Source organism: Athene noctua, chromosome 2 (assembly GCF_965140245.1).
Source record: "Athene noctua chromosome 2, bAthNoc1.hap1.1, whole genome shotgun sequence".
Lineage (NCBI taxonomy): Eukaryota > Metazoa > Chordata > Aves > Strigiformes > Strigidae > Athene > Athene noctua.
Genome location: NC_134038.1, coordinates 147,855,285 through 147,883,147, shown reverse-complemented (window position 1 = coordinate 147,883,147; position 27,863 = coordinate 147,855,285). Strand labels below are relative to the sequence as shown.

The following is a 27,863-nucleotide window of genomic DNA, read 5'->3' as shown; positions in this document are numbered from 1 at the left end:
ATAAAGGTGGAAGTTGAAGTTGAGACACTTCACATGATCATATTCCTTGTCACAGAGAAGAATGACACTGGTTGGTTCACCCTCAAACAGATTCACTGGAGCTAAACAGAAAAAAACAGTGGACCTCAACACCAGTGCCCAAGGACGCCAGCTCCAAAGCAGTAACCTGCTCTGGGCATCACCATACTTTGTTGTCAGTGTGGATTATGGAAGAGGTAGTATCAGCACTGTCCTCCTACTTCCAAGTATCTGTGAGCAGTGCCAGAGATATCAGCTTGAAGTAAGGGTTGGCTTTAAGCAAAGTGTCTGTGGGGTTAAGTTTCACAGTCCTTGCTTTACACTGATGAATACTCTTATGACGGACAATATGGCACTTCACTGAACTCCAAAAAGGTCTGGCATGCTAGAGAGAAATTACATATAACTGTGAGCTGTGTCTGTATTATTTTTTTAAACATGGCTCTACTGGTTAACATTCACTCCTGACTCTGGTTAAGAAACCTTCTCAAAATGAGATCAGGACAGTTGCCTCTCACTAAGGAGACTGAATCAAAGACAGATCTTCATTAGATAAACAACAGCAAAGCTCCCATGAACTCAACAGAGCACTACTGACTGAAAATCTGTCCCTGAAGACATTCTAAACCTAAATATTAGTTCCATGTGAAGTAAAAGTCAGTGCAAATGGACATACTTTGATGCGACCTATGTATAAAAATATAAATATAAAATACACATATACGTAATTAAATGATCCGGAATTATTTAACTTAAATGGTCTGAATTTATACTAAGGGACTTTTCATTAGAAGAGCCAATATTTAGAGATATACTTGAAAAATTTAATCTTCAAAGCATTCATAAATATCCTCCTGGCATACCTGTGAAGTAGATGAGTATTATCCATGCTACTTAGTTGAAAAAGCACGAGGGCAATTATTTTCATTTGACATTCTTGCATCTGCTTGCATGTGGAGAATGTACCATAATCTTAAACAAGTTTATTTGGGGCCTTTTAAAGTGATTATCTATCACTCTAGTTATCTGCTTAAATCTCTTGAAGACAGAAGACTGACTTCACATATGCTGGGGTACACCAGGAGTTGGTCTACTCACACAAAGCTGTAATGCCACAAGGCATGAAAACTCTGGCGCAACAGTGAAGCATATCCTTATGTGTGTGTGTACTGCAGCAGCACCACAAACAGTTGCTAACAAGTTCATATACTATAAGTGTATAGAGAAGATGATTGCATCATATACATATGCAGCTCTCTGATCATAACAAAACCTACCCTGTGCTTCTCCCACTGTTGCCTTAATGTTTAGAGCCTCTTTGTTTCTGAACACTTTCACATTAATTTTTAATTATTTTAAGTAAATATGGCAGCATAAGTTTTTTCCCCTCTTTTCACCCCAGGAACTGACACACCAACTGGTACAACACCCCCCTTCAACCTTTTAACTTACCTGTCCACTGTTAGCCAAGTCATCCACAGATAGGGAAGGATCCAGCCTCAGGGATAACCCAAAGTCACAGAGACAGCAGGTTAAATCATTTTTCACCAGGATGTTGGAACTCTTTAGGTCTCTGTGCACAATAGGTGTTTTGGGGCGACCACAGGGGGTGTGATCACTATGCAGATGGGCAATCCCTCGGGCCAAGGACCCACCCAGTTTCCAGAGGTCCTCCCAGCTGATAATGTGCCGTGTGAGATACTCCTGCAAGTTTCCTCTAGCATGGAAGGCAGTGATCAACCAATACTGTTTACCAAGATCTGTCTTACGCTCCTCTGCTGTCAAGAATTGGAGGATATTCTCGTGCTTGAGGTTTACATCTGAAAAAATGTCTTTCTCAGTTTTCCAGGAGGCATATTCTTCATAGGGGAAAATCTTGACTGCCACAGTTTCATACTGCTCTGATGTGTTTTGCTTCAATTTGGCTTTATACACTTCAGCAAACCTTCCTTTGCCCACAACAATGTCCAACTCAATGGGCAGCAGTTCTGTGTTGTGGTTGATGTTGTTGGCACAGGTAGAGCTGATGTCTGAGCGGTCATCATCTAACATAATGGCACAAACATCACTGCAATCCTTATGTTTCCTAGGCTTAACATTCTTCTCCCATGCCTTGTTGAGCTTCCTCTTCTTATGAGTGCGGTAGGCATAAAAGATAACAATCACAGCAACAGAAATCACCAGTAATGGGACAAGACTTATGATTGTGACTTTGCAAATTTCGTCTTTCTCCTCTGGTTTATGAGGGTCATCTGTAAAGAACAGCAGAAGGAAAGCATCCATTAAATTATATAATAGCTTTATGTATATAGGAGGCTGTCAATAATTAAAGAACTGCCACTGCTTTCTTACTTCAAAATGTTGTTTTGTACATAGGCCTCCACTTACCAGGACTTCCCTGCCTGCTTATTTTATAAGAAGCCAGAACTGAATGAGAAAGAACCTAATGTAATTTAACAGCTTTGTTCTTCTCTCAGGCTCTTAATACATTATGGATGAAACCTTCACTTTCCTGAATACAATAGACAAAGTCTCCTGCACTTATTCTGTCAACGTATTCTTGATGTATCTGCCCCTTTAACCAGTAATTACTAGCACACATTAATTTTTCTAAGATAAATAAATAGACAATGCAGCACGTGATTTCCCACTTGCCCAGTTACCATTCCAGAGCCAGTATATTTCAGTGGGATCCATGTAAAGACATCTTCAGGAAGCCTATTTGCACACAACTACTGCGTGTTAATGTTCAGGCACAATTTGTATGCCTGCAGATGCATCTGAAAAACAAAGCTCATTCTCTTACTTTGATGTATGCGAAAGAATTTTGCTAGAACAAATTCAAACATCTGTATGTACACAGGTGTTTGAATCCTGCAAGCTCAATCGGGCATGTATGACACATCAGAATTGTCACACCCCCTCCCCATGTACTTTTTGCATGGATTTATGTATCTGAAAACTTCCTCTGTGTGTCACTTGCTGGCTGTACACTGACAGTCCTGTTGTAAAGCAGTAGATGATTTACTCCAAACTCTGTACCTGGTGCAGTCCACACACTAAGACATTCTTAGGTGGAACATATAGGGAATAGAAGAACAACAGGAACATATTCTAGAATAGGGAGATGTTCTGGGAATGGTAAAGATCATTATTCTAGAAGAGAGAGCTGCCTTGTCATCTCTAGAAATGATTTTCTAGTTCAGTATTTCTTAGGGAAGATAAACAGTTTAAAAGGTTACAGTTTTATTCTGAAAATAGATTAAAGAAGGAGGGTCAGAGTTTATCTGGACCTGATTTGATCAGACACATGCAAATGTACTCTCCCAGCCTATTTCTTCCTTTGAGTCAGAGCAAATGTACGATATTATCTTTCCATGAGGGAGGGGATTGATTGGAAGAAGCCCTGGGAGTCTAACCTGAATGGACTAAAACAACTGAAGCTGCAACCAGAGTTAAGCAAGTGGCTTGTGTTGGCAGCACAATGCTCTGGCAGATGCTTACAGCAATGTCACTGACTGAGGTTCTGTGTATCAGGCCAAATAAGTCAATATGAAAAGGGAAAGTTTAATAAGCTCTGAAGGGAAGTTGCCACTAACTGCTTCCCCTGCTCTGTGCCTCTCAAAATGAAGGTGAGCAATGCTGAAAGGGTGGGGGAAAAGAGTTTACAATCAGAACAAGCAGTACCTCTGACTCTCCAATTTCCCTTGTAATTACTTTTCCATTGGAAACACAGCTCGCTGGCAAGCAACAGGAGCCATCAGCTATTCAAAGGCAAGTGATGGGATATCTAAACAATATATTTTTCTTTATTTGGAAGAAGACCTGAATCCTGAACCAGGATATGCTTCCTCTGTTTGAAAGGTCCACAACCAGATGCAGAGCACGTAATTCAATAGGGTTGAATAGCCTCTCTCATAGGGTTTCAAGGAAGAGGAAGTGCCTTTCTAACACTGACATCCCTAGCTAGCACAGGTCAGTGACATTCACTAGCAGCACCTACAAAGAATGTATTTCCTTCATTTATGCAAAATAATGTTTTAAGCCAATCTATTCCGCATCTACACAAACCACAAATCCTTATTCTCAAGTGATTTCCTCCAGTAACAAACCGTTAGTAAGTTTTAAACTTTTTTAATTTTAAATTAAAAAAATACTTAAAAGTTCATCACAGATTACAGGCATCCCTTCTGCTTCTCAACATGCTGAAGAAGGGAAAAAAACCCCCAGGTTTTTTATGGCCCTTACTGGAGAAATATCACTGTCAGTAAACTGAAGATTTGCATTGCTTATTCCCATGTGCATTCTTCAATCGCTGAAAATCTGCTTTATAAAGAACACCCCAGTGGAGGAGAACTGACTACATTTCGGGATGGCTTTTCAGAGTTTTGGCTGCAAGCAGGCCACAACTGCATGAACACAACTATGATCTGTAACACTCAGATAAAATAATTTTGATGAATGTTTGGGGATCTGGGTTTTTTTGTTTTGTTTTTTCTTCACCACAGAAAAGCTTGCTTGAAGTTTGGACTCTGCTCTTGGAACTGAGTAATATGTCGTCTATATCATACGGTATCCTTTCTAACAGGTAGAAATGTCTCTTTAGGGCCCTTTAAGACTTTTTTTTTTATTATTATTATTTTTTTTTTCCACAGAGCTGCAATATGTAGCCCAGATATTTGAAATACAAATATCTTTCTAAAAGAGGGAGAAAAAAACCATGATACATTAGTTCTCTTTGCAATTTCTCCCCATTATTCCAAGCAGTTGGAGGTAGTTGGGTGCATGTTCAGCTTTAACTGAGAAGAAACTCACCCAAAGCTGCCACTCTTTGACTGCTATGGCTACCTGTGTGAGGGTCTCCAAACATTCCTATAATGCCCTAGAGCAGGCTGCATTATTTTGGCCTACAGCTGAGTAGTCTCCAGCAGACTTCACAGCCCCTTTGGCTCTTCCTCTTTTCGCACGAGAGAAAGCTCTACTTGCAGTGCAGGGGGATTTCTGGGTGGAAGGGAGAAACTGTTGATGCTGCAAATGTCACACTTGAAAAAGAATGAAAAAAAATTTTTAATCAAAGCAGAAGCTGAACAGTTTGGCCACTTCCCCTGAGCACTGTATCATCCTGCACCCCTGTTGCAAAGTGACACATCTGCTTTGGCACTGTCCCTTGGAGGAAGTAGGAAGGCAGAGGGTGAAAAGCATACAGCTGCACACCCCCACCCGAAGCAACGAGGACTGCTCACTGTCAGTTTTTAGGACACCCGACAAGGTCCACTCAAGGCTTGGGAAGTGCAAGGATGAGCACCCATTATGGAGAACCGGCTGTCAGGACTGCCAAGGCTGAACCCTGAGTTTAGGAGGGGAGTGAGCTGCCTGCCAGCAGATTTTAAGGGGACAGCAGCAGCAAGGAGCTGCTGGCACTGAGGGTTGGTATGAGCAAGGCACTTCTGGAACTGCCTTTGATTTTGACAGCTGATATGAGCAGAACAAAATCAGCCCTTCCAGCACAAGCTCACGTTGGGGTAGTTCTCTGTTGAATCTGTGTACAAAGTCAGGGCAGGATCAAAATTCAGAGCATATCTGTATGTTTGCATAGTGGCTAGCCAACATTTTCTGGCTTGACTACAGGAATCTAAGAATAAATATGTTCATTTGCTTAAAAATAAATACCTATGACTCAAACCCCATAATTTCAAAAATGGGAGTGCTGCTTCCTCTTGCTGAGCACCAGAATGAGCAAAACCTGGCTGCATAGGCAGGCAAGGAAATGGTTAAATTAAACAGCCTTTCAGGTTTTGCAAACATGCTCCTAAATAACTCTCCCCACCCAGAACTATTATTTAGGAGGATCAGTCCTTTCTTAAGCTTCAAAAGAGCCTATTAATATAGTATAACAATAGAGAAGTTGAGCTAAAAGAAAGCTTCCTGTATGGGGTTTAAACTAAGCACAAGCCATCTGCACAGCCCTTAACGCTACCTAAGCCTTTAGGGAATAGGGCTCAGGTGCCAAGGAAAATGGAAACACTGTACAGCCCCTGTTCAGTCAGGAAGCTTCAATGCACAACATCGCTTTGCCTGCAAATTCTTTAGGTTGAATTGGGTGCCTTTGATTGAACTTCGGCGTCACTGAACTTTGGAAACAAGAAATAAAACAATGGCAATAAAATTAGAACTCACACTTTAATGCACAGGGCAGCACAAATGCACAGCCAGTCCTGACAGAACTACTTCAGTGCTGCTTGTTGCTTATGCAAGTTCTAGAGTTGCTGCCTATTCAATTGCTAGTCAAAGCCCCACAGCAGGGCAAGAATATATTCGATATTGGCAGAACTCAGGTTAAACATATCAACATAGATGTATCGCAAGCCTGTCTAATGTCTTAAAAAAACCCAGAAACACAGGCACAAAATATGGGCCCAGATCCGGGACTGTGATACAGTTATTTTGCAAGCTCCTGAGACACAAAGCAGCCCTTTGAGCTGACTGAAGGATACCTCCACTTTGCAGCAATTCTGAGGTTTCAAAGTTTGGTTTCTATTCCACACTGGAATGAAAACTAACACTTTTTGAATGTTTTTGCATAAACAGAATTCTGTTCAAATGTTGCAATTTGGCAAGAGATGCGAGTGCTGAATCCCCACCAGTGAGGGGATTAGTCTGGGGTATGGGAGCTCCAAGTTCAAGTCCTGCTCTGATTCAGGGAAGAGCTTTTCATCTCTGATTATTCCGAATAAGGCAAAATACAAGTTTGAACCTTACGTGTGTACTGACTTCTGGGCAAGACACTAGGCAATAAAATATGGAAAAGTCTGCCCATCTCTTCAGCGCTACTTTCTGGATGAAAACTAATTCTATAAAATGCTTCATTTTCAGTGAAATGAAGTTTCACTCTGAGCAGCTGTTTGGGTAATTTAGTTTATCTCTACTGCAGAATCTTCAAGTGACAATGAAATTCTGTAGTTCAGTGTCTCATGTATCTTCCTGATTTTGGTCTTTTTAGAATTAAAATGACTTGGAAATCTTCAGTAAAACTTTTTTAGATGGGAAATGTTGATTTTCAAAACAGAATCTCTGCTTCTAACATTCCTGTACTTTTCCCTGAAACCCCTGTCTTGAGGACAAAAGCGGTCTGAAAGTTGATCCAACTTTTGTGTTTAAAAACTTCTGTTAATTTTACAGGCATTGTTTTCTGGGCTTTGTGGATGGGGGTGGGGAGCTTCTTCCTTAGGAAAATGGTTTATCCTGATACAAAATACTTTGAAATAATCAATCTCAAATGCTGCACCTCAAACTAACCTGCATTTTTTTAACTTGACAGTTTCTTGGAAACATTTTAATTTTCCATCCTTGCTGGAGATGAAGAATTTTTTTTAAACTTAATAGTTTTGTGGGGCAGAAAATCAGTTCCACCCCTCTCTCAGCTCTGTGCTGAACCATCTGATAGCAGAAGACAGAGATTACTAGATTTTAAAACCAGAGTGGACTCTATCTTGCTATCCAGTAGAAAATAAACCCTGACATTTCTTGTAGACTTTCCTGAAAGTTAAATTCCTGCAGCCAGTTCCTGAATCTGACAAGGTTTTTTTGGACTAGGTAAACCAAGTCTGTCAAGGCCAGTAACTTGTGTTTGAGCTGTATGTCTTTATCTTTTAGTTTAAAGAGGATACTGCCAGGGTATTCAAAACATAGTATCTGCCGAAGCAGTGTCCTGGAGAGGCACTAGCTCTGGCAGCTGGTGGGTCTGCCTGGCCTGCTATAGGGGCTCAAATAGTAGAAGTGACAAGGTAAAGCCATATCTAGAGCCTGTTTCTAAAGCTGTCTTTCTAAAGCACTGCCATCTGCATGGCTCGGAATTTGGGCCCTAAGGATGTTTGCTCAAAGGTGTGGGAATTCATTCACTTGGCCTTGTGGTTATTTGCCAGCTTAAATGTTGCTCTGCAGTCAACATATGGCTGGCAAATCAGACCCAGCCCTCAGAGCATTTAATGCAGGCCGTTGCCCAGTGCCACCACTTACCTCTTTTCCTGAGAAGTAGGTAGTAAGACAAAGGTATGAGCAGTTTTGGAGAACTGTGGTACACTCACTGCCGCTCTTCACTGAGAGTCAGCAGCTTTGGCCTTGGCACAGGACTACCCACAATTGGGTGATCAGGACTCAAGACATCTCTGCTATGCCCAGGGAAAATCCCCAGTTACATGTGTTACATGTTGGAGCAGTCATGCGTATGCATCTGTCACCTGATGGGAATGGCTGCATTTTAGTCACTGGGGCAAGAGGCAGGCAACGTGATTTCCTCTGGGTGCTAACTTCAGTGAAAAGGCTGGGCAGCAATGATGTAATGGCTAGTTTATCTATTGTAAGCAGAATTTCATTTTTTCAACTGATTGCCAAGTATGCTATTCAGCACCCAGGAGGTTTAAGAAACTCTTAAGCTCTAAGACAGAACAAATATTTTGTTGCTGTTTTATTCCCTCACTGCTGGCTAGAAAGTGTAATTCCTCGGTTTGCTGGCACAGCACCATTAAAGTTTCCCACCCCTGGATGCATTCCCTTCTTATCTCTCCCATTCTAACAGGTCACTTCACTGTGTGTACATGGCATCTCTCACACATTTTGACTTTTGTAGCTGAGCTTTCCTACTCAGTGATATGAAAGCCCACATATTCTAACCTTACATGATGTGACTGTGTTTCTTGTGATACATGCCTCAGCTATACAATTTGGTGTCTGCTGCTGTTTGGCGGTGGTTTTCTGGAACAAATCAATCTCTCCAGTTTCAATATGTTCCAACAGATGCCACACATTAACCACTATTTTTATTCTCAGCCTGAGTTTCACCCCTCCAACCTTTCCCAAAATATTATGTTGCCAGTGTTAGTTACAGTTTGTTTCTGTCTGTAATTATTAAAGTCTCTTCCATGACAACCTGATAAAAGGTTGGCCACATTCCCACACTTATTAAGCTCTCAAGTGATGCAAATTGTAACAAATATGCCAACCAGACTGGAAGAGCGCTGCCTAGTTTGTTTTTACACAAATCTGTAACTGAGCTCTGCATGGTTATTTTCCTAGGAAGAAAACAATATAAATAATACAGAGCAAAACAAAATTTTGGCTTCTTTTGCCTCTTTCCATTCTAGTTCCTTTCAATCCCACTAAGTGAATCAGACGTTCAGTATTAGACAGCCTCTTCTTTGGTTACATACAGCTGCAGGCATTGGGTGGGACTGTGCCTGCAAATACCTAAGAGGAAACATAGAGAACAATGCCAATATACAAGCAGTGAGAGGCTCTGTGCAATGTTATGTAATGCTACTGACCTCTTTTATGGGGCAGCTGGAAGACAGTTACCTTCTGAACATGTTAGTTGGATAACAGAAAAACAGATTAATGAAAGCCTTTGTTAAAATCCACTTGGAAGCAGTCCAGCTGTAATCATCTCCCTTCTGCTGTTCCTTGAGCACTGGACAACTCATCACATGAGTATTTATGGCCTGGAGGCTGTTTGTGCACAGATCTTAAGTCTGCTCTTAAGTCTGAAATCCTCCTATGGAGTCAAGTAAAATCACTAACGCTTTGACTCTAGTAAGGAGAGGAAGAGGAGAGAAAGAAAGGAAAAGACAGGGGCAACGTGTTAGAGACAAGTGAGAGATACTAAGTTAAGGAAATTCTAAAACATTATCTGTATTTCCTGTGATCTGGGCACAGGACAAGGCATCACGCAGGCATGCTTGTGGTAGTTCAGGCAGCAGAACAATACCAGGTCTCCCAGGTAACAACCATACACAGTGAGCAATCACAGCACTTGACACACTGCAAATCCATATGCTGTAATTCATTTGCGCAAATGACTCAGCCACAATTGATTAATCAAATACTTATGTCTCTTACAGTCTCAATTAGTAAAGTCAGTAAAACCATGATCGATGTGAAGATTGTTAGCAGCACAACACTCTCCCCCTGCCCCCTCCCCCCAACACACTTCCCCAATTAGCTTCATTATTCTTATAAACTCTTGTTGACCTGTCAGTCATCTCTGTTACTGAAGTTTTGATAGTTCAAGGCAACTGTTTGGATGATTCAGGTAATCATTAAAGTCTGTATACATTGTTGCTGCTAGAGGTTTCTCCCATATTAATGATGGGTGCAGTGGTAGTGCCCAGAATAAAGACTTCTTCTTGTGGTACATGAGGAATAAACACAGTCTACCTGAACAATCCCACACATACCTTGACTGCAAGCTGCATGGAGAGCTGCGTAACATGGCAAGACAGGTGAGGATAAAAAACGATCACTGTGTAAGTTATCAGAATGAAACAACTCTAAACCAATCAGAGCTGTGCTACAGGTCTGCAAATCCCATTTTCAAATTTTGAGACTGCTACAGTTTTGCTTAGATTTGAACTCGATGCTCAGAATAAGAACTGCAAATATAAGGACAACAGTAGTTAAAGAATTTATTTTCCTGTCTGCAATCTCCAGTGCTGGGGTCGTCCTCTTGCACACCACTGAATGAATGAATGTGTCTGAACGAGCCTGCACCACAGGGAGAAGTCAGTCGCACTGCACTGCAGGTAGGTCATGCACTGAGTAACATGCACTTCCTCAGCTACAAGGAGTGCCTGGTCATCTCTGCCCATAGAGAATGGGTCAGACATCAGGCTGGAAAGAGCAGAGTCCTATTTGGTCCCTTTGGGTAAACGAGCCTTGACCTCAGCCAAATAGTTTAGAATTGTTAATAAAGAAGAACTCTGATAGGCACTGATCATGCTCACACTGGCTGATGAAGAGAGGCTGGGAGATGGTGTGGAGAAAGGAAGGCTGAGGAGCAAGTCTGCCCAAACACCAGGGGAGGCCTGGAACTGTGAGAACAGCTACAGAGCAAGCTGGTTCATCGTAACAGATCAAAACGTAAGAAGGCAAAGCAAGATGCAGCAGATCCACCAGACACAACTAGACATCTGGGAGGAAAAAACCCTGGTAGTCCAGTTCTGCACTCATCTTTTCCATGACAGCAGGACCAGGCTCATGTCTGCCATCTAGCCAACTTCTAGCCAGCCAGAGCCTTTTTCCCCCCCTGATTTTGGCTCATCTTTTCCAGTGGTTTTGCTCCCTGGCTTTGCCTTCTGGTAACACTGACATTAGACATTTGAATAAATAATAATTAAAACAGACTGGCATTGAATTTTGATGTCAGAAGCATTTTTCCACCACAGGGGTGCAAGTTGCTTGCCAGTCACCAACAATTTTATTTGGCAAAAAAGAGAGGGATTAAAAAATAAACACAGAGTAGTCAGATTTGCAATGGCTACCTGTCTCCTGAGTATTATTTCTCCAAGAACTACAGAACGTTGTTTGGAGTGATTCTGCATATAGTGTCTTCCACTGGCTGCCCATGGCCTGAAATGCCAGGGATCTGAATCAGGGTCAGAAGCCCCCTGACACAGCAGAACTACAGGCATGTTTAGGCACATGCCTGACTGTGAGTTGCTTATTTTGCAGACTGGCAATTTAAATAAGAGTCCAAACAAGAAGCAGGCATTTGATTTGGATGTTACTACTTCAAACATTTCCAAAACCACTCTTGGGTGAGTCACAACACCTCCCACTACCTAAAACCTTTAGATGTTTGTGTCTAAAACTGGGAGTTACAAGGTTTACCCTTCACAGTCAAGACTGATACAAGCCAACAGTGCTATAAACCAATAATGTTACTATAAACAGTAACAGCTCAGCTGTGAATCACTGGAATGCAGTGACTAACCTCTGGTGGAAATCAGAATTTGTTGCCTTACCTACAATTTTCTTTCTTAACTCAGAAACACCAGGAACAAACTATATCTGTTCTGTCTTAAGTGTTCACCCAGGAGGCAGAAGAGCAGAAACACTGATCATTTATAGTAATAGTTTGAAAGGATTGTCAGGTGAAAAAATACAATCATTTTATCATCTCAGTTTCTGCTAATAAATGAGTACAATCACTTTTTGATCAGGCTTTTTTAGTCTAGCTTTTGTCCACTCTCTAAAACTATAGGATGTGCAAAAACACTGCAAAAATTCTTGCTCTGGTGTACAAGAAACGTAGAAAAAAAATGAGGAAAGAACAACGTACAGAATAGATCTGGATGACAGTCATTTCAAAGGCAAAATTATTACAGGCTATTATCTAGTTGTCTGGAGGAGCTGTGGACCAGCTGGCTGTGATGTTCTGCTCAAAGTTAAACACAGACAGGAAACCGCATGTCTGATACTGTAAAAATCGTTTGTCTTCCTGCCATGGCTAACCAGGCAAGCAACCCAAAGGGGCTGTTTTCATTTAAAAGAAACACTAATCCACAACAATAAAAAAGGAATGACAAAGCCTCAGTTCTCCCCCTCCATACTGGAGTTAATGCTTGTGTTTGTGAATGAATTGGAAATGTTACAAACTGAAGTTTTACATTACTTTAATTTTTATCTGTAGTTATTCATTTACTACATGTGAATGCAGTGCACAGTTTTCATGAGTCACCTAGAGTGCTTACAGCACATGACCTAGAAGGAAAAGCTCCGCACCTATGAGTGAAAGGAATTAAGGTAAAAAGACTGGGTTTTAATTTATACTACAACTCCTTTTAGGCTGCTCTGGAAGTGTGAGGAGGGCTGCAGAGTTGATGGGAATGAAGACACTTGGTGTTGAATTTATAGAACGGTTTTCATAAGCATACACACGAAAGACACACATTTGTCAGAGTGATTGTATTCAGCTACATAGCTGCAGGAGAAAGAGATATAATATGACTAATGTATAACAAATTAGCCAAAATCCACAAGGGTGTGGTTCACTTTGTATAAGAATTCTAGGCAGCTGACACAGAGTACGATCTTTACATGTGTATTGGGTCTGGCTGAACTGGAATCGGTTTTCCCCTATAGCAGCCCTCACGGTGCTGTGGTTTATGCTGGGAGCTGCAGGGTGTTGATAGCACCCTGGTGTTGTGGCTGCTGCTGAGCAGTGCTTACACAGCACCAAGGCTCTTTCTGATATTTCCCCCAGTGGGACGGGGTGGGCAAGATCTTGGGAGGGGACACAGCTAGGACAGCTGACCCAAACCGACCAAAGGGATATTCCATACCATATGACGTCTGCTCAGTATAAAGCTGGGAGAAAGGAGGAAGGGGGTGGGGTCACCCTTGGTCCTCCGAGGCAACTACTACGCGTATTGGAGCCCTGCTTCCAGAGAAGGCCCGACATCGCCTCTTCATGGGAAGTAGAGAATAAATCTGTTTGCTTTTGCTTCCGCGCGCGGACTTTTGCTTTGCTTTGCTTATATTAAAACTGCTTTTGTTTCACCCACAAGGGTTAGTTTATCTTCTTTCCCCTCTTTACCCTGTTGAGAAAACAAAGGGAAGGGGGGGGGGAAGTGATAGAGCGACTTGGTGGATACCTGGCATTTAGCCAGAGTCAAACCATCACAGTCTATTCTGGCGCCCAACGTGGGGCAAAACAACGGCAGTTTTATATTAAATGTGCTGTAGCTATAGTAGTTATTAAGCAACAAGCTCTTGTGCTGGTCACGGGCTTGTTTATTGCGCTGCTTATCTTTATTTTGTTAAGCTCGGGAACATGCTGCAAGGAATCGGGAACATCATGAGTGGTTTTATTTTGCAGGCTCCCGAGGTACTTAGTCATCCTTATGTTAGTGCATTGATACTCTTTATTAATGCTGTTCGCCTGTTGTGGGTTGTGTGGAGCTCGGTATGCTCTTGGTGTAAGAGAACGCAAATTTTGAGTGAATCGGTGCCAAAATGTGCTCTGAGGCGGCCTGTTCCTGGGTGGCAGGGAGAGTGGAAGGAGTTGGGCAGATTCCTAGGACGGTTATCACCTCCTGTAGCCTGGGATCTCACCCCTGAACAGGCAAGCAACCCCACAAAATTGACACATCACCTGATAGAGGGGTGCCTTGCCTATCCCAATGAGAATCAACAACTTCTAGCACTTTACTGGGGCCTGGCCTGTGCTTATCGAGCTGCAGTTCAGCACTCTCAAAGGGCTGTGGTTGACATGGGAACTCAAACAATAACAACAACAGAGATTGCCCCAGTAGTAAAAAAGAAACAATGGACAAGGAGAACAACAGGCCCATACCCTCGATTAATAAGGGAGGAGAAAGAGGAGGAAGAAGCTGGTCCTTCAGCAAAGGTATCAGAAGAGGGAATAACAGAACTGAAACAGGAGGCAGAAACTACCCGGTCCCTGACGTCATCAGAACTGCGAGATCTGCGGAAAGACTACTGCCGCCAGCCGGGTGAGCGGATCGCTGCCTGGCTGCTGCGATGCTGGGATAATGGGGCAGATGCTCAACAGCTAGAAGGTAAGGAAGCCCAACAGCTGGGTTCCCTTGCTAGAAATCGAGGAATTGAAAGGGGAATTGGAAAGGAGACAGCAATTTGCAGTCTGTGGAGACGGCTCCTTTCAAGTGTTAAAGCAAGGTATCCTTTTAAGGAAGATCTTATGGACCACACCCCAGGGAAGTGGGCTACTGCAGATGAAGGTGTCCAGTACCTGAGAGAATTAGCAGTGATGGAAGTCATCTATGGTGATCCAGATAATGATGAAGCCCCTAAAAATCCAGAGGATGTCCCATGCACACGGGCCATGTGGAGGAAGGTGATTAAAGGTGCGCCATCCTCGTATTCTGCCGGCTTGGCCGCAATGTACTACCCAGAAATGGATGCAGGAGAAGGACTAAGATGTACGCCAACTGTGGAGGCAGTCTCTTCCTGGCTTCAGAACTTTGAAGAGAGTCTTGGTACCTCCTCATCTCTACGGGCGAGTGCCCTGGATGTTAGGAGCTCCCCAAGAAATCATTTCTCTTCTGTCCCAGTCAGGGGGAAAGGAAAGCCAAGGCGCATGACACGTGGCGAACTCTGGTTCTTCCTGCGCGACCAGGGGGAGGACATGAGGAAGTGGGATGGTCAACCCACCTTTAAGTTGGAAGCACGTGTACATGAATTGCGAGGAAAGACCCCTGCCAACAAGAAGACATCTAAGAAGGTTGCTAATGTAGCTGGTGTAAAACCACAAGGAAGTAACCAGCGATCTCCCAGATACAGAAAGACTGAGATCACCTCCCTTGATCCTGAAGAAGGAACCTCCGGCCTGGCACGGCAAGAGTCAGACAGTGAGTACTCCGACCAAGAACAGGAATAGAGGGCCCCTGCCTCCAGCCAGGAGGAGGAAAGGGATGATCGGGTGTATTGGACAGTGTGGATTCGATGGCCTGGCACATCAAATCCACAGAAGTACCAGGCTTTAATTGACACCGGGGCACAATGTACACTAATGCCGTCAAGTTATAGAGGGGCAGAACCTATCTGGATCTCAGGAGTGACAGGGGGCTGTCAAGAACTATCAGTATTGGAGGCCGAGGTTAGCTTGACTGGGGACAAGTGGGAAAAACATCCCATTGTAACTGGCCCAGAAGCCCCTTGCATCTTGGGCATTGACTATCTCAAGAGGGGATACTTCAAAGACCCAAAAGGATACCGATGGGCTTTTGGTGTGGCCAGTGTGAATACAGAAAAGGTAAAACAGTTGTCTAATCTGCCTGGCCTCTCAGAAGATCCTTTTGTTGTGGGACTGTTGCAAGTTGAAGAACAACAGGTGCCAATTGCTATGAGGACCGTGCACCGACGGCAGTATCGTACAAACCGAGACGCTCTGGCTCCCATCCAAGAATTGATTCGTCAACTGGAGAACCAAGGTGTCATCAGTAAGACACATTCGCCTTTTAATAGCCCAATATGGCCAGTGCGGAAGTCTGACGGAGGGTGGAGGTTAACAGTAGACTATCGTGGCCTGAATGAAGTGACGCCACCACTGAGTGCTGCTGTACCAGATATGTTAGAGCTCCAGTATGAACTGGAGTCAAAGGCAGCCAAGTGGTACGCCACAATTGACATTGCCAATGCATTCTTTTCAATTCCTTTGGCAGAAGAGTGCAGGCCACAGTTTGCTTTCACGTGGAGGGGTGTCCAGTATACCTGGAATCGACTGCCCCAGGGGTGGAAGCACAGCCCCACTATTTGTCATGGACTAATTCAAACTGCACTGGAAAAGGGTGATGCCCCTGAACATCTACAATACATTGATGACATCATTGTGTGGGGCAATGAGGCAGAAGAAGTGTTCAAGAAAGGACAAAGAGTAATTGAGATTCTTCTGAGAGCTGGGTTTGCCATAAAGAAAAGCAAGGTCAAGGGACCAGCACGAGAAATTCAGTTCTTGGGAATAAAATGGCAAGATGGACGCCGTCATGTGCCATTGGATGTTGTCAACAAGATAGCAACTATGTCTCCACCGACCAACAAGAAGGAAACACAAGCTTTCCTAGGATTTGTGGGATTCTGGAGGATGCATATTCCAGGTTACAGTCAGCTTGTGAGCCCTCTCTATCAAGTGACCCGAAAGAAGAACAATTTTCAGTGGGGTCCTGAGCAGCAACAAGCCTTTGAGCACATCAAACAAGAGATAGCTCGAGCGGTAGCTCTTGGGCCTGTTCGGACAGGACCAGCTGTGCAAAATATACTTTACACATCAACTGGGGAGCACGGACTCACATGGAGCCTCTGGCAGAAGATACCAGGTGAAACTCGAGGTCGACCATTAGGATTTTGGAGCCGGGGATATCGAGGATCAGAAGCCCACTACACTCCGACTGAAAAGGAGATACTGGCAGCATATGAGGGGATTCGAGCTGCTTCAGAAGTTGTTGGTACAGAAGCACAGCTCCTCTTGGCACCACGGCTGCCTGTATTACATTGGATGTTCAAAGGAAACATCCCTGCCACACACCATGCAACCAGTGCTACCTGGAGTAAATGGGTCGCGTTAATCACGCAACGGGCTCGACTGGGGAAACCCAACCATCCAGGGATCCTGGAAGAGATCATGGACTGGCCAGAAGGTAGAGATTTTGGAGTGCAGCCTGAGGAGGTGGCTCGTGCCCAAGAGGCACCGCCATATAACGAGTTACCAGAAGATGAGAGGCGTTATGCTCTCTTTACTGATGGATCCTGTCGTGTGGTAGGAAGCCATCGGAAGTGGAAAGCTGCTGTGTGGAGTCCCACAAGACAAGTCGTTGAGGCCACTGAAGGAGAAGGAGAGTCAAGTCAGTTCGCAGAAGTAAAAGCGATCCAACTTGCCCTAAAGATTGCTGAACGGGAAAAGTGGCCAGTATTATATCTCTACACGGACTCCTGGATGGTGGCTAACGCCCTGTGGGGGTGGCTACAGGAGTGGAAGAAGACCAATTGGCAGCGCAGAGGTAAACCCATCTGGGCTGCTGCATTGTGGCAGGACATCGCTGCCCGAGTGGAAAACGTGGCTCTAAAGGTGCGTCATGTAGATGCTCATGTGCCCAAAAGGCGTGCCACTGAAGAACACCAAAACAATGAGCAAGCAGACAAAGCTGCCAAAATTGAAGTAGCTCGGCTGGACCTGGACTGGGAGCGTAAGGGTGAGCTGTTTGTAGCTCGATGGGCCCATGAAACATCAGGGCATCTTGGCAGAGATGCAACGTACAGATGGGCTCGTGATCGAGGGGTGGACCTGACCATGGAGGCCATCTCACAGGTCACTCACGAATGTGAAACATGTGCTGCAATCAAGCGAGCCACACGAGTAAAGTCTCCCTGGAACAGAGGGCGATGGCTGAGTTTTCAATACGGTGAGGCCTGGCAGATTGACTATATTGGACCACTGCCACGAACACGCCAAGGCAAGCGCTACATACTCACCATGGTAGAAGCAACTACGGGTTGGCTAGAAACGTACCCTGTAAATCATGCCACTGCCCGAAATACCATCTTGGGTCTTGAAAGGCAAATTTTATGGCGACATGGTACTCCTGAAAGAATCGAGTCAGACAACGGGACCCATTTTCGAAATAATCTTATAAACTCCTGGGCAAAGAAACACGGCATTGAGTGGGTGTATCACATCCCTTATTACCCACAAGCGTCTGGAAAGATTGAAAGATATAACGGACTGTTGAAGACTATGTTGAAAGCATTGGACAATGGGGGATGGAAGCATTGGGATATAAATTTAGCAGAAGCCACTTGGCTAATTAATACCAGAGGATCTGTTAACCGTCCTGGACCTGCCCAAACAAACCCCCTTCATACTGTGGGAGGAGATAAGGTCCCTGTAGTACACACAGGGAGGTGGCTGGGGAAGGCAGTGTGGATTGCTCCTCCCTTGGGAAAAGGCAAGCCCACTCGTGGGATTGTCTTTGCTCAGGGACCTGGATGTACTTGGTGGGTAATGCGGGAGGATGGGACTACTCAGTGTGTGCCTCAAGAACATTTAACCTTGGGGGGAAAGTAATCTGTGGGATGAGTTGTATGTTGCAGGAAGTGATGGAGGAAGTAGGAACGATGAAGAGTGAACCAGACACGTGCAATGACGACCCAAACCTAGCCGGTGCTGGAGTCCAACGGTCAAGCATACTTCTGTCCTGAGCATCTATCTTGACAGATGGAAGCCAAGACACTGAACATCTGAAGAAGTGAAGAAAGCTTATGGAATAGATAAATGAATATTATGTGGGACCTGGGCATAACGTAAATGGTATGGAATAAGGGGTGGAGACTGTATTGGGTCTGGCTGAACTGGAATCGGTTTTCCCCTATAGCAGCCCTCACGGTGCTGTGGTTTATGCTGGGAGCTGCAGGGTGTTGATAGCACCCTGGTGTTGTGGCTGCTGCTGAGCAGTGCTTACACAGCACCAAGGCTCTTTCTGATATTTCCCCCAGTGGGACGGGGTGGGCAAGATCTTGGGAGGGGACACAGCTAGGACAGCTGACCCAAACCGACCAAAGGGATATTCCATACCATATGACGTCTGCTCAGTATAAAGCTGGGAGAAAGGAGGAAGGGGGTGGGGTCACCCTTGGTCCTCCGAGGCAACTACTACGCGTATTGGAGCCCTGCTTCCAGAGAAGGCCCGACATCGCCTCTTCATGGGAAGTAGAGAATAAATCTGTTTGCTTTTGCTTCCGCGCGCGGACTTTTGCTTTGCTTTGCTTATATTAAAACTGCTTTTGTTTCACCCACAAGGGTTAGTTTATCTTCTTTCCCCTCTTTACCCTGTTGAGAAAACAAAGGGAAGGGGGGGGGGAAGTGATAGAGCGACTTGGTGGATACCTGGCATTTAGCCAGAGTCAAACCATCACAACATGGCGAACACGTTCTCTTCAATAAAATCAAGGCAATCTGTTAGAATTAGGTCCTGGGTCTACCATCTGTGCTCACACCAATACAAACACTTACTCCAACTCCTTTAAAGCCTGCCCAAGTAAGTGTTGGTCATACAACTACGTTGTCTGGTTTCAAATCAAACTTGGAGAGGGGATGAGGAAGAGAGGAAGAGATGGCACCAGATATGGGTAGCCTGGGCCAAGGGAGGCAGAAACTTTCTAGGTTGCTCTTGGCTAATCTGGTGTGGTTTTGCAACCTAAACTAGTTAGCCTTCTTGGAGGGCTGGGAACTGAGAGCTAGAAGCCACTCACATAGTTGTCCGTGTCAGTGCAATCACGCACCATGTCTCCCAGGAGTGGAAACTGTGTCCCAACCTTTCATTATCTCAGATTAACTAGGATTTGATTATAGCCCTTTCTAAGGAACATACAGGTGTTCTGTGCCATACTCATTTACAAGTGTGTGCACAGAGTGTTCTCAACAGGAGGCCTCACACTTGCCTGAGAGAGACCTGACTTAGTCTCAGTAAAAGAATCATTCTGGGATCCAGCAAGTAGGACAAAATAAAGTGCAGTGTGTGCATGCACACATGCACGTGTGTGTGCAGCATGAGGTCCACCAGCACTGTACACACCTGCACCGCCTTTACTGAATTTGCAGTGGTCTATATAGGCACTCATGAAGTAGAATGGAGACAGGTTATACACTTGTGATTTGGTCTATATTCAGATTTCACTGGTTTAACTGAACTCACATACATGCCCTTTTGCTGTAGTAAGCACGATGTAGTGAAAGAGCCTTCTAGCTACTTCATGTCTACCACAAAACAAGTGCAGATGGTCAGTGACAACAGAGAAGCTGACTTCAAATTCACATCCTATCAAGTTACTCACTAGTATCTGTATATACAGATGCCACACTATGGCAATACAGCCTTTTAGAAGAGGCAAGACCTTAAATACGGCATTTGCCTCTTGTTTATGTTTTATAATGTAATTAGCATATGTTGCATTTTGGTGTGTCAACAGACCAACTCTGAACATCTTGCTTTCATCTTTCTTTTCATCAACTTTTCAGAGCAATGTCTTGAGCTGAGTATCAGACTTATTTCAAAAGGAGGACAGCCTGGCAGGAAGAAATATCCTCTGAATGCAGAAAAGAAAGGTTGAAATTTTGCAAGGCTTGGAAGAGTCCAAAATATCTCCTGCCACTAGAAATTTTCCTCCACAAAATGTGATTCCAAAATCCCTTGGAATGACAGTTCATATTATTTGCAAGGTATATCCTAGGAATGCAGCGTAAATTATTAAACCTACCTGTTGGAAAAATGAGCATATCATTGCATTCTTCACCTGTACAGGAACACATGAACATCAATCCCCCATCTTCCTTCTTTTCCCTCATCAAACACTGCTCTGAGCTGGAGTCATCCAACATGTGACCATAGAGTGTTCTCTGCGGATCATGGCATATTGTTTCTAATGTCACATTTTCATCATTCTGTCTCCTAAAAATGAAAAGAAGAAAACTGAAATCAAAGAAGAAATATTTTACAAAGGGAGCAGACAAGACTGCACTTGCCCAAATTTGCCTCTTTTGAGAACGCAAATGGGATTTAAAGAGTATCATATATTCTTCTCTGGCTTTCCTGAATGGGGTAAATTTAGCTGTGTCTAGGGTCCTCACACTGGGGCATCTGTAAAATGGCATAGCTATTCCTGTATCATATTACCACTAAGCTCCAATGAGGGCCTTTGAAAATCTCACCCAGAATTATTCAAAATCTGAGGAATTCCTAGTGAGTTGGTCTTTTTATTTTGCTTTTGAAGCCTACAATCAGCACAATTTCTGCACTGAAGTTATCTTTATAATTAAAAAAAAAAAAAAACCAAACAAATGAAAACCCAGTATCAACCATAGAACTTGTACAAACTGGAGTTGCCTCATTGTCAAGGAAATATTTACAGCTGATAACTGGACCATATTCCTGTGTTTTGTCCTGGTCCACAGGTTTCACTTCATTGACACAAGACTCACAGTCAAAGATCACTTTAGATTCAGTTCTCAACTCACCTGCCTTTTGGATAAATTGGCATGAAAAAATCTAGAATGTACCTTAAATTGCACTTTGTATGATAATAATATATATTGACCACTTACTAAAGGAGCACGAAACAAATACGGAACAGCACACTGGACTGATCCTGCATTTCAAGTCAATGGATACAACTAATGTCTCAATAAATTAATGAATTATGTATTTCTGTAAGTGGTTCTAATTATGTTCCTAGATCAGCAGCAATACTCAGTTCTGTTCCTTTTGTCCACTTATGAGCTCATTAAGATTGTTTCCGTTTTTTCTTTGGAAGGATTGGCTTACCATTTACGGAAGAGCAAACCCCCAGTTTTCAGACTGGAATACAAGTTTAGAGTCAACAAATCCTAAAAAAGCATTACAACTCATTTTCATATATCCTTAATTTCCCTGACCTAAGACATGCACTATATAAAAAGCACCACGCTTACATCAGAGTCACTAAATACACAGAAGATATTTTATTACCGTTAAGAGAAATTATTTCTATCTACACATGGTAAATAAGTCTCCTGTGATAGATCTACATAGTCTAGTTCACTTTGAAACCTGAGAGTGAATCGCCTTTCTTCAGCAAATGCCACCACAATCCTCTCTGAGTCTCAAATCTGTTTCTGCTCTGGGTGCTGTGGGTGGATGCAGCTTAATGGTTTGAGCAGAAACATGCCTCTTTTCCAATAACAGCATAAGCTGGAACAGAACTGCTTTAGAAGAAAAAAGTCCCCAGAACACTTCATATCAGAATTATTGTTAACCTCAAGCAACTCTCAGTATGCTGAACACAGATACGAGTTGGAAGCAATAGAGCAAAGCCTGGTGAGGTGGCAGGGACATTCCAAATATCAGAGCGATCAAGGAAAGTACTAAGTAATGATGAATGAAGGTGTGCTCCTCTCCCCATCTGTATTAGGAAATAACTTACCATATAGCAACACAGACTTCACTATTCTTCTCACAGATAGCAGTGATGTTGCAGTTGCTCTTGCACTGATGTTGGTTTGAGCAGGTTGTTACTTTAATGTCACAAAATTTGCATAGGTTCGGCATTTGCAATCCACTTTCCTTATTTCTGTCTACGGGTGACATAATTTCAGCTTAAGAAAAAGAAAAAGAGAAGGAAACTCAATAATGGTAGATTATCAGACTGTTTTACTGCTCATTATGAAGACAAATTTTTCATCAGCAGCAAACACTCCCTCCCACCTTAAATTAGAAAATCTTGGATCTTTCACAGCTACCAATTTTCTTTACAACAGGGCAAGTGGCACAGTGTCAAGACCAGGTTAATCAAAGTGAATTTGAAAAGTGAAATCAACTTCTAATGACTTCAGAGGGAGCAAAGTTGCTTTGTAATTTACAGAATCAAGCTTATTCTGAGTCCCGTTTGCACTGAAAGAACTACTCTGCAGTCAACTCATTTGCATTATTCACAGGCAGCACATCTGTCCCCCACGTACGATATATTGCATTAAAGTCTGTGTGCCAGAGTAACTGTGGATACCATAATGGGAATGCATGTTAGAGGAGTGACATCATTATGACACGGATCATGATGAATTTTGCAAGTTTGTCTTTAGTAACCTGAAGTATAACCTGGGAGTCATCCCTAATCTGATTAATGTTCACACAGAAAAACACAGAGCTGGAGCTGACATTCAACTTAAGGTAGATGGTCTGCCAGAGGTTGTGGGTGAAACTCAAGCTGGAAATGCGATAGGGCATCTGTGCAGCTGTATGTAATCTGCCACTGGAGTCTTCCTGGGCTAACTCAGGGGCACTTGAACTCAAACTAACTTGCAATGACAGTCTGTCTTGTAGAAGTCTGCTCTGACCCAACAGCTACATTTCTGCACACAGGCACTGAAAAATTACTTGCTTACAGGTTCCGACTCTTAGTACTCATCATCTGCTTCAGTGTGGTAGCAGTAAGGGAAGAGACATTTTTTGTCCCAGTGTATGAATTTCAGGAAATATATTTTTAGTTCAAAGACTATTTTGAAAAGTCAGAACAGAAAATGCCAACAAACTTTTTTCTAAAGCTAAAATGAATATGCAACTATCTGAAGTGGAGCAGACTATCTACAACAGTTTCAGTCTGACTCACTTTGTAATATATTTGGAAAAGTAGGCCGAACCACTTTAAGGAGATACTGGGCTTCATATAGCACAGACCTTCTCTCGTAGCCACCTGTGTGTTAAAACTATGTTCATATTGCTCTCTGTGGCCAAGTGTTGCTAGTCAACCAATAACAGGCAACCAGGGATTTGTAATTTCCCCCTCTCTCCTCCATTAGCTGAGAAATCAATTTTTTCCTTCTAGAACTTCACTATTTACTACCATGAGAATGTTTTATTACAGGAATTAAATATACATGCTTTTTCCAGAAGGAAATAAAAAGGCCTCTTGCTAACATTTTCAATCGATTTCTGAGCCATTGTGAGGGATGGAAAGAAAAGCCTTCCCTCCTCATCCAAATCATCATCCTCCCCATCACTAGCATGCTCTGGTACTGACCTGAGGTCTGATCTTACTGCCATTGTAATCAGTCGCAAAAACTCCCAATGATTTTAATGATATAGAAGAAGTTCCTACACAGAGGGTAGGGTTAAGATGAGCTCACTGGGAGCACTTACTTGGGTGGAGAATACTGGCAGTATGTTATGGGCTGGCTGAATTGTAAGCCTGAGGTAAACATTTCTTGTTCTTAATTATTTGTGTTGCAGGAACTCCCAGAAGCTATGCAGAAGAACAAAGCCTCATTGAAGTAGGTGTGGTAGGAACTCAAAAGGTCTTGAATCTAGTGTACTACAAAATATATGTTAATATAATCATCATTATGGCAAATTGCTCCTCTCTTCTGGATGGTACCTCTTATTTACCCCATGATGAAGAGAAACTAATAGCTGTATTAATTTATCCAGGTTCCAGTACTGATCGAAACAACCTGATAATGAAGGACTGTCCCTCTACCCAGTAAGAGACAATCCATGGTCCTAAAAGCCTGGTTGAGCGAATATCAAGGGAGAGATGAAGTGACTCACCCAAGTTCACAGAGGAAACCTGTGGCAGGGTGCCAAGCAGCTTGCAACCGAGCACAGGGGAAAGATATCTGCTGCTCAAACTGCAAAGACTTTAGCTGGATCTACACTGCTTTCAGTTCTGAGCTCATATGGCTCCGTGTTTCACTAGGCAGCTGTGTCGCGATGGATGCCTCTGCCACAGACATGACTCAGTCCTCTCTAGTGCCCGCAGCACTGGAGCCAAAAGTCACATGTCCTTAGGTAAACTGGTTCAAGCACATTATGTTTGTTGAGAGTCAGGGCTTGCTCCTGTGCCATTCCTGGCCATGCCAGGTTCTGCCAAGACTCACCCACTGGAATAAACACATGGACCTCTTCCAAAGACAGATCTCTTAACCAAGTAACTTGATTTAAAAACAAAAAACAACAAAAAACCCCACAACAGACTATCTGGAAAGCAGCAATCCACTGAAAGGTCACAAACCTTAATTTTCTAAATCAGAGTGGTAGGCCTTAAATCAATTACTAGCAAAAGGCTGGGTAGTTAGGACCAGCTAATTTCTGAACAGGTTAAATTAATGGCAAAATCTAATGGGGTTTTAGGACTTCCAGAACTGACTGCACTTGAATTATAAATTCCCTAAAAAGTCTTGTATAGAGGCTGACAGTGCCTCTCTATTCATGTCTCTGACAGTTCAAGGTACTGGATAAACTACCCAGGTGGACAAACTTTCTTTCATGCTTCCACATCTGATTTAAAGTGAGACTGTAGTTTACTTTCCCTAATACTGTCACATTGCTCTAGCAGGTGTTGGTGAGTTGTTCATTAATACAGCTCAACTTTGCCCACTCTGATAATACAACTAGACCCAAATTAAAGCCAAGTTTGACTTTCCCCTATCAGGCTGATGCTGAAATCAACCTCTGCAAAGGGCCTGAGATGAAATCTGGAGTCGGATGTGAACATCAGCATCACTCTCTTCTGATCACAGCCTGCTATTAGACTCTGAGGACTTAGAAATCCAGGAAAGATTGGTCGCCTTCCAAGTCACATGAACTCAGACCTATCTCTAACCAATAAAAACCTGCTGGGAGAATGACAAGTCGGTAGGCTTCTTCCCTAGAGAAGTGTATTCACTCATTCCTTGAGGGGCCCACAAGCCATGAGTGGTTCATTAACAGCAAGATTCCTCCTCTTCTTGTAGTCACTTGAATGCCATCTCTAAAAATGCTTGACCATCCTGCTGTGGGCTTCATACCCCATGAGCCAACTCCTCAAGGTTTTTTCCCATTCAGACAACCAAAGTCACTTGAACACTGTGGACAGAAGCAAACTTTCATTTTGCATGAAGAAAAAAGTGGCTATAATGGGAAAATCAACAGAGAAAACACAGATTTGCACATCTGAAGGAAGTAATTCTAAAATGTGTGCTTGTTTCCTAAAATTTGAGTTTAGCCACCTACTCTCTTATGTTAGTTTTCTTATTTTGACTTCTACAGGAAGCCTAATTCTAGCTTTCCTCGCTTCCTTATCCATGGAGAGGGTTCTAAATAAAAGACTGCGGTTTCTTGGCTATGAAGCTTTCAACCAGACGGTTCAGCATAGATCAGTCACCGTGGTTAAAATGCATGGAACATGCAAGCCAACATGTGGGCTGGATATTATGGAAGAGACACCAGAGCAGCCACATACAAAATCAACTCCATGGATTCTGGCAGAGCCAGGCTCGCAGGACAACACTTTTACTCTATGGTTCACGTATTTTTTACGATTTCTCAGGACCTTATAAACAGTACGCCTCACCCAAATTCTACTGACTGTCTTGAAGTTGTTTGCTTTGTGTCCGTTGTTTGTAGATCTGTAACTTCCATTGAGGCCTCAGGCTATACTTTACATTCCTCTTATTTTTCGATGTCATTATAGAACTCTCAAAAGCCAACAACATTTAAATAGAGCCCAAACCAACATGCTGTCTTTTTGGGAATATCCACACTGGAAAACTTTATTTGTGTCTTAGGATACATTTCAGAAACAAGCAGCCAATTTGTCTTACTCCTATCTTGTAAAATACTGTTACTGCATTTCTCTCATCCAGTGCCTCTGGCACACGTATACATATAAAATAGCATTGCTGAGCAGATAGATCCTATCCCTTAAAAAAAAAAAAATTGCTGAGGGAGATGTTGGTATGGGAACTCAAGTACTCAGCTGCTGTGAAATAATTCCACCTGATGGGAGAAACTTGAATTTAAGACTTTACTGCATCATGGAAACCCTCAAGGGGAAGGATGCCTTTATCAGAAAGCCTTGAAGATTGTCCTTGTTGTCTCAAAGGGCACAGCTCCATGACATCATATCTCAGTAGCTGGAAAGCACAATAGCAGTTATGAAGAATGTCCAAGCTGTACTACCTTCTCATCCAACAGAAAGAAAGAAAGGTTTTGCCAGGGACAGTACTAAACACAGCATTTTTTCTATTTTGCATGCTGCCCCAATACACGATCTGTAAGCTCAGGGGAACTTTGACAGTGATGGGGACACTACCGGCATCATGAAAGTGGAGCGGTGATGATGCAAAAGCACATTCTTTGCCTTACAAATATTGACGAAGTAATTGCAGGAGGGAAGGAGTCAAGGCAGATGTGCGATCTGAGCTTTGCTTTTAAGACCTGGATATATCCTGATGGTTATTCTCAATTATACTGAGAATGTTCAGTGTACTATTAATACAAGGAAGAAAAGATGCAACCATAATCAACCCCAAAGATTCAAAAATCATGAGTTACAAAATCATAAGACTAGTCAGAGACATCACAGAAATAAAGGAAGGAAAAAAACCCCCAGACAAAACCTAACCAAAACCCAACTGCTCTATTTGCCATTGCTGCCTGGACTCTTACAGCTTTTGAGTCATGTTTTGAAACTTTGGCCATAAGCAGGAGGGTTGGAATTACTGTCTAACTTACAAAATGAAAAGATAAAAAGAAAATAAATCACTGGAATCCAGGAGCTTGATCTTCAAGAAAAATGTCAGCTAGCATACGACTCACCATAAAATCACAGGAGTTGGCAACACTTGCAGATCAGCTAAGAAGTCCCATGACAACACCTTCACAGGTGACCCTATGAAATAAGTATTTTCAATTTTTCAGTTACAGCTGCCAATTCTGAGCTTAATCCCATCATGAGTTGAAATAGAGTGTCACTCTGTGGTACATACTCCCATCCTCATTATGTGAGTATGAACTCACATAGTTCATACTGTCTTCGACCCTGACTTGGCTGCGGTCCTTTACCTCAACTATGATTTATCCCAGTAGGAGTACCATGGGCACAGGACTTTTGTGACTGTTTCTCTTAAGATTAACAACAGTGATTATCAAGAGTGCTGAGACAGATTCTGTAAAGCCAAATATGAGGTATCTTTTACGTACAACTAAAACATGTCAGAGGAAAACAGGTTCCATAAATATTTAGCTCAC

General features: G+C 43.0%; 1 protein-coding gene across 2 annotated transcripts in view; it reads right to left on the bottom strand.

Moving 5' to 3' along the window:
- The window catches only part of TGFBR2 (transforming growth factor beta receptor 2), a 67,440-nt gene that overhangs the window by 16,795 nt on the left and 22,782 nt on the right, over positions 1-27,863 (bottom strand). The window contains exons 1-4 of one of the 2 annotated variants that reach the window (XM_074900575.1): positions 23,994-24,008; positions 22,282-22,453; positions 20,581-20,771; positions 1,471-2,270 (exon numbers count right to left, since the gene is read on the bottom strand). In XM_074900575.1, coding sequence (XP_074756676.1) covers positions 1,471-2,270; positions 20,581-20,771; positions 22,282-22,445 — 1,155 coding nt within the window. In that variant the 5' untranslated portion in view covers positions 22,446-22,453; positions 23,994-24,008. Of the gene's footprint in view, positions 1-1,470; positions 2,271-20,580; positions 20,772-22,281; positions 22,454-23,993; positions 24,009-27,863 lie in introns of those variants that run through there. The other variant, XM_074900574.1, reaches the window with a different exon arrangement.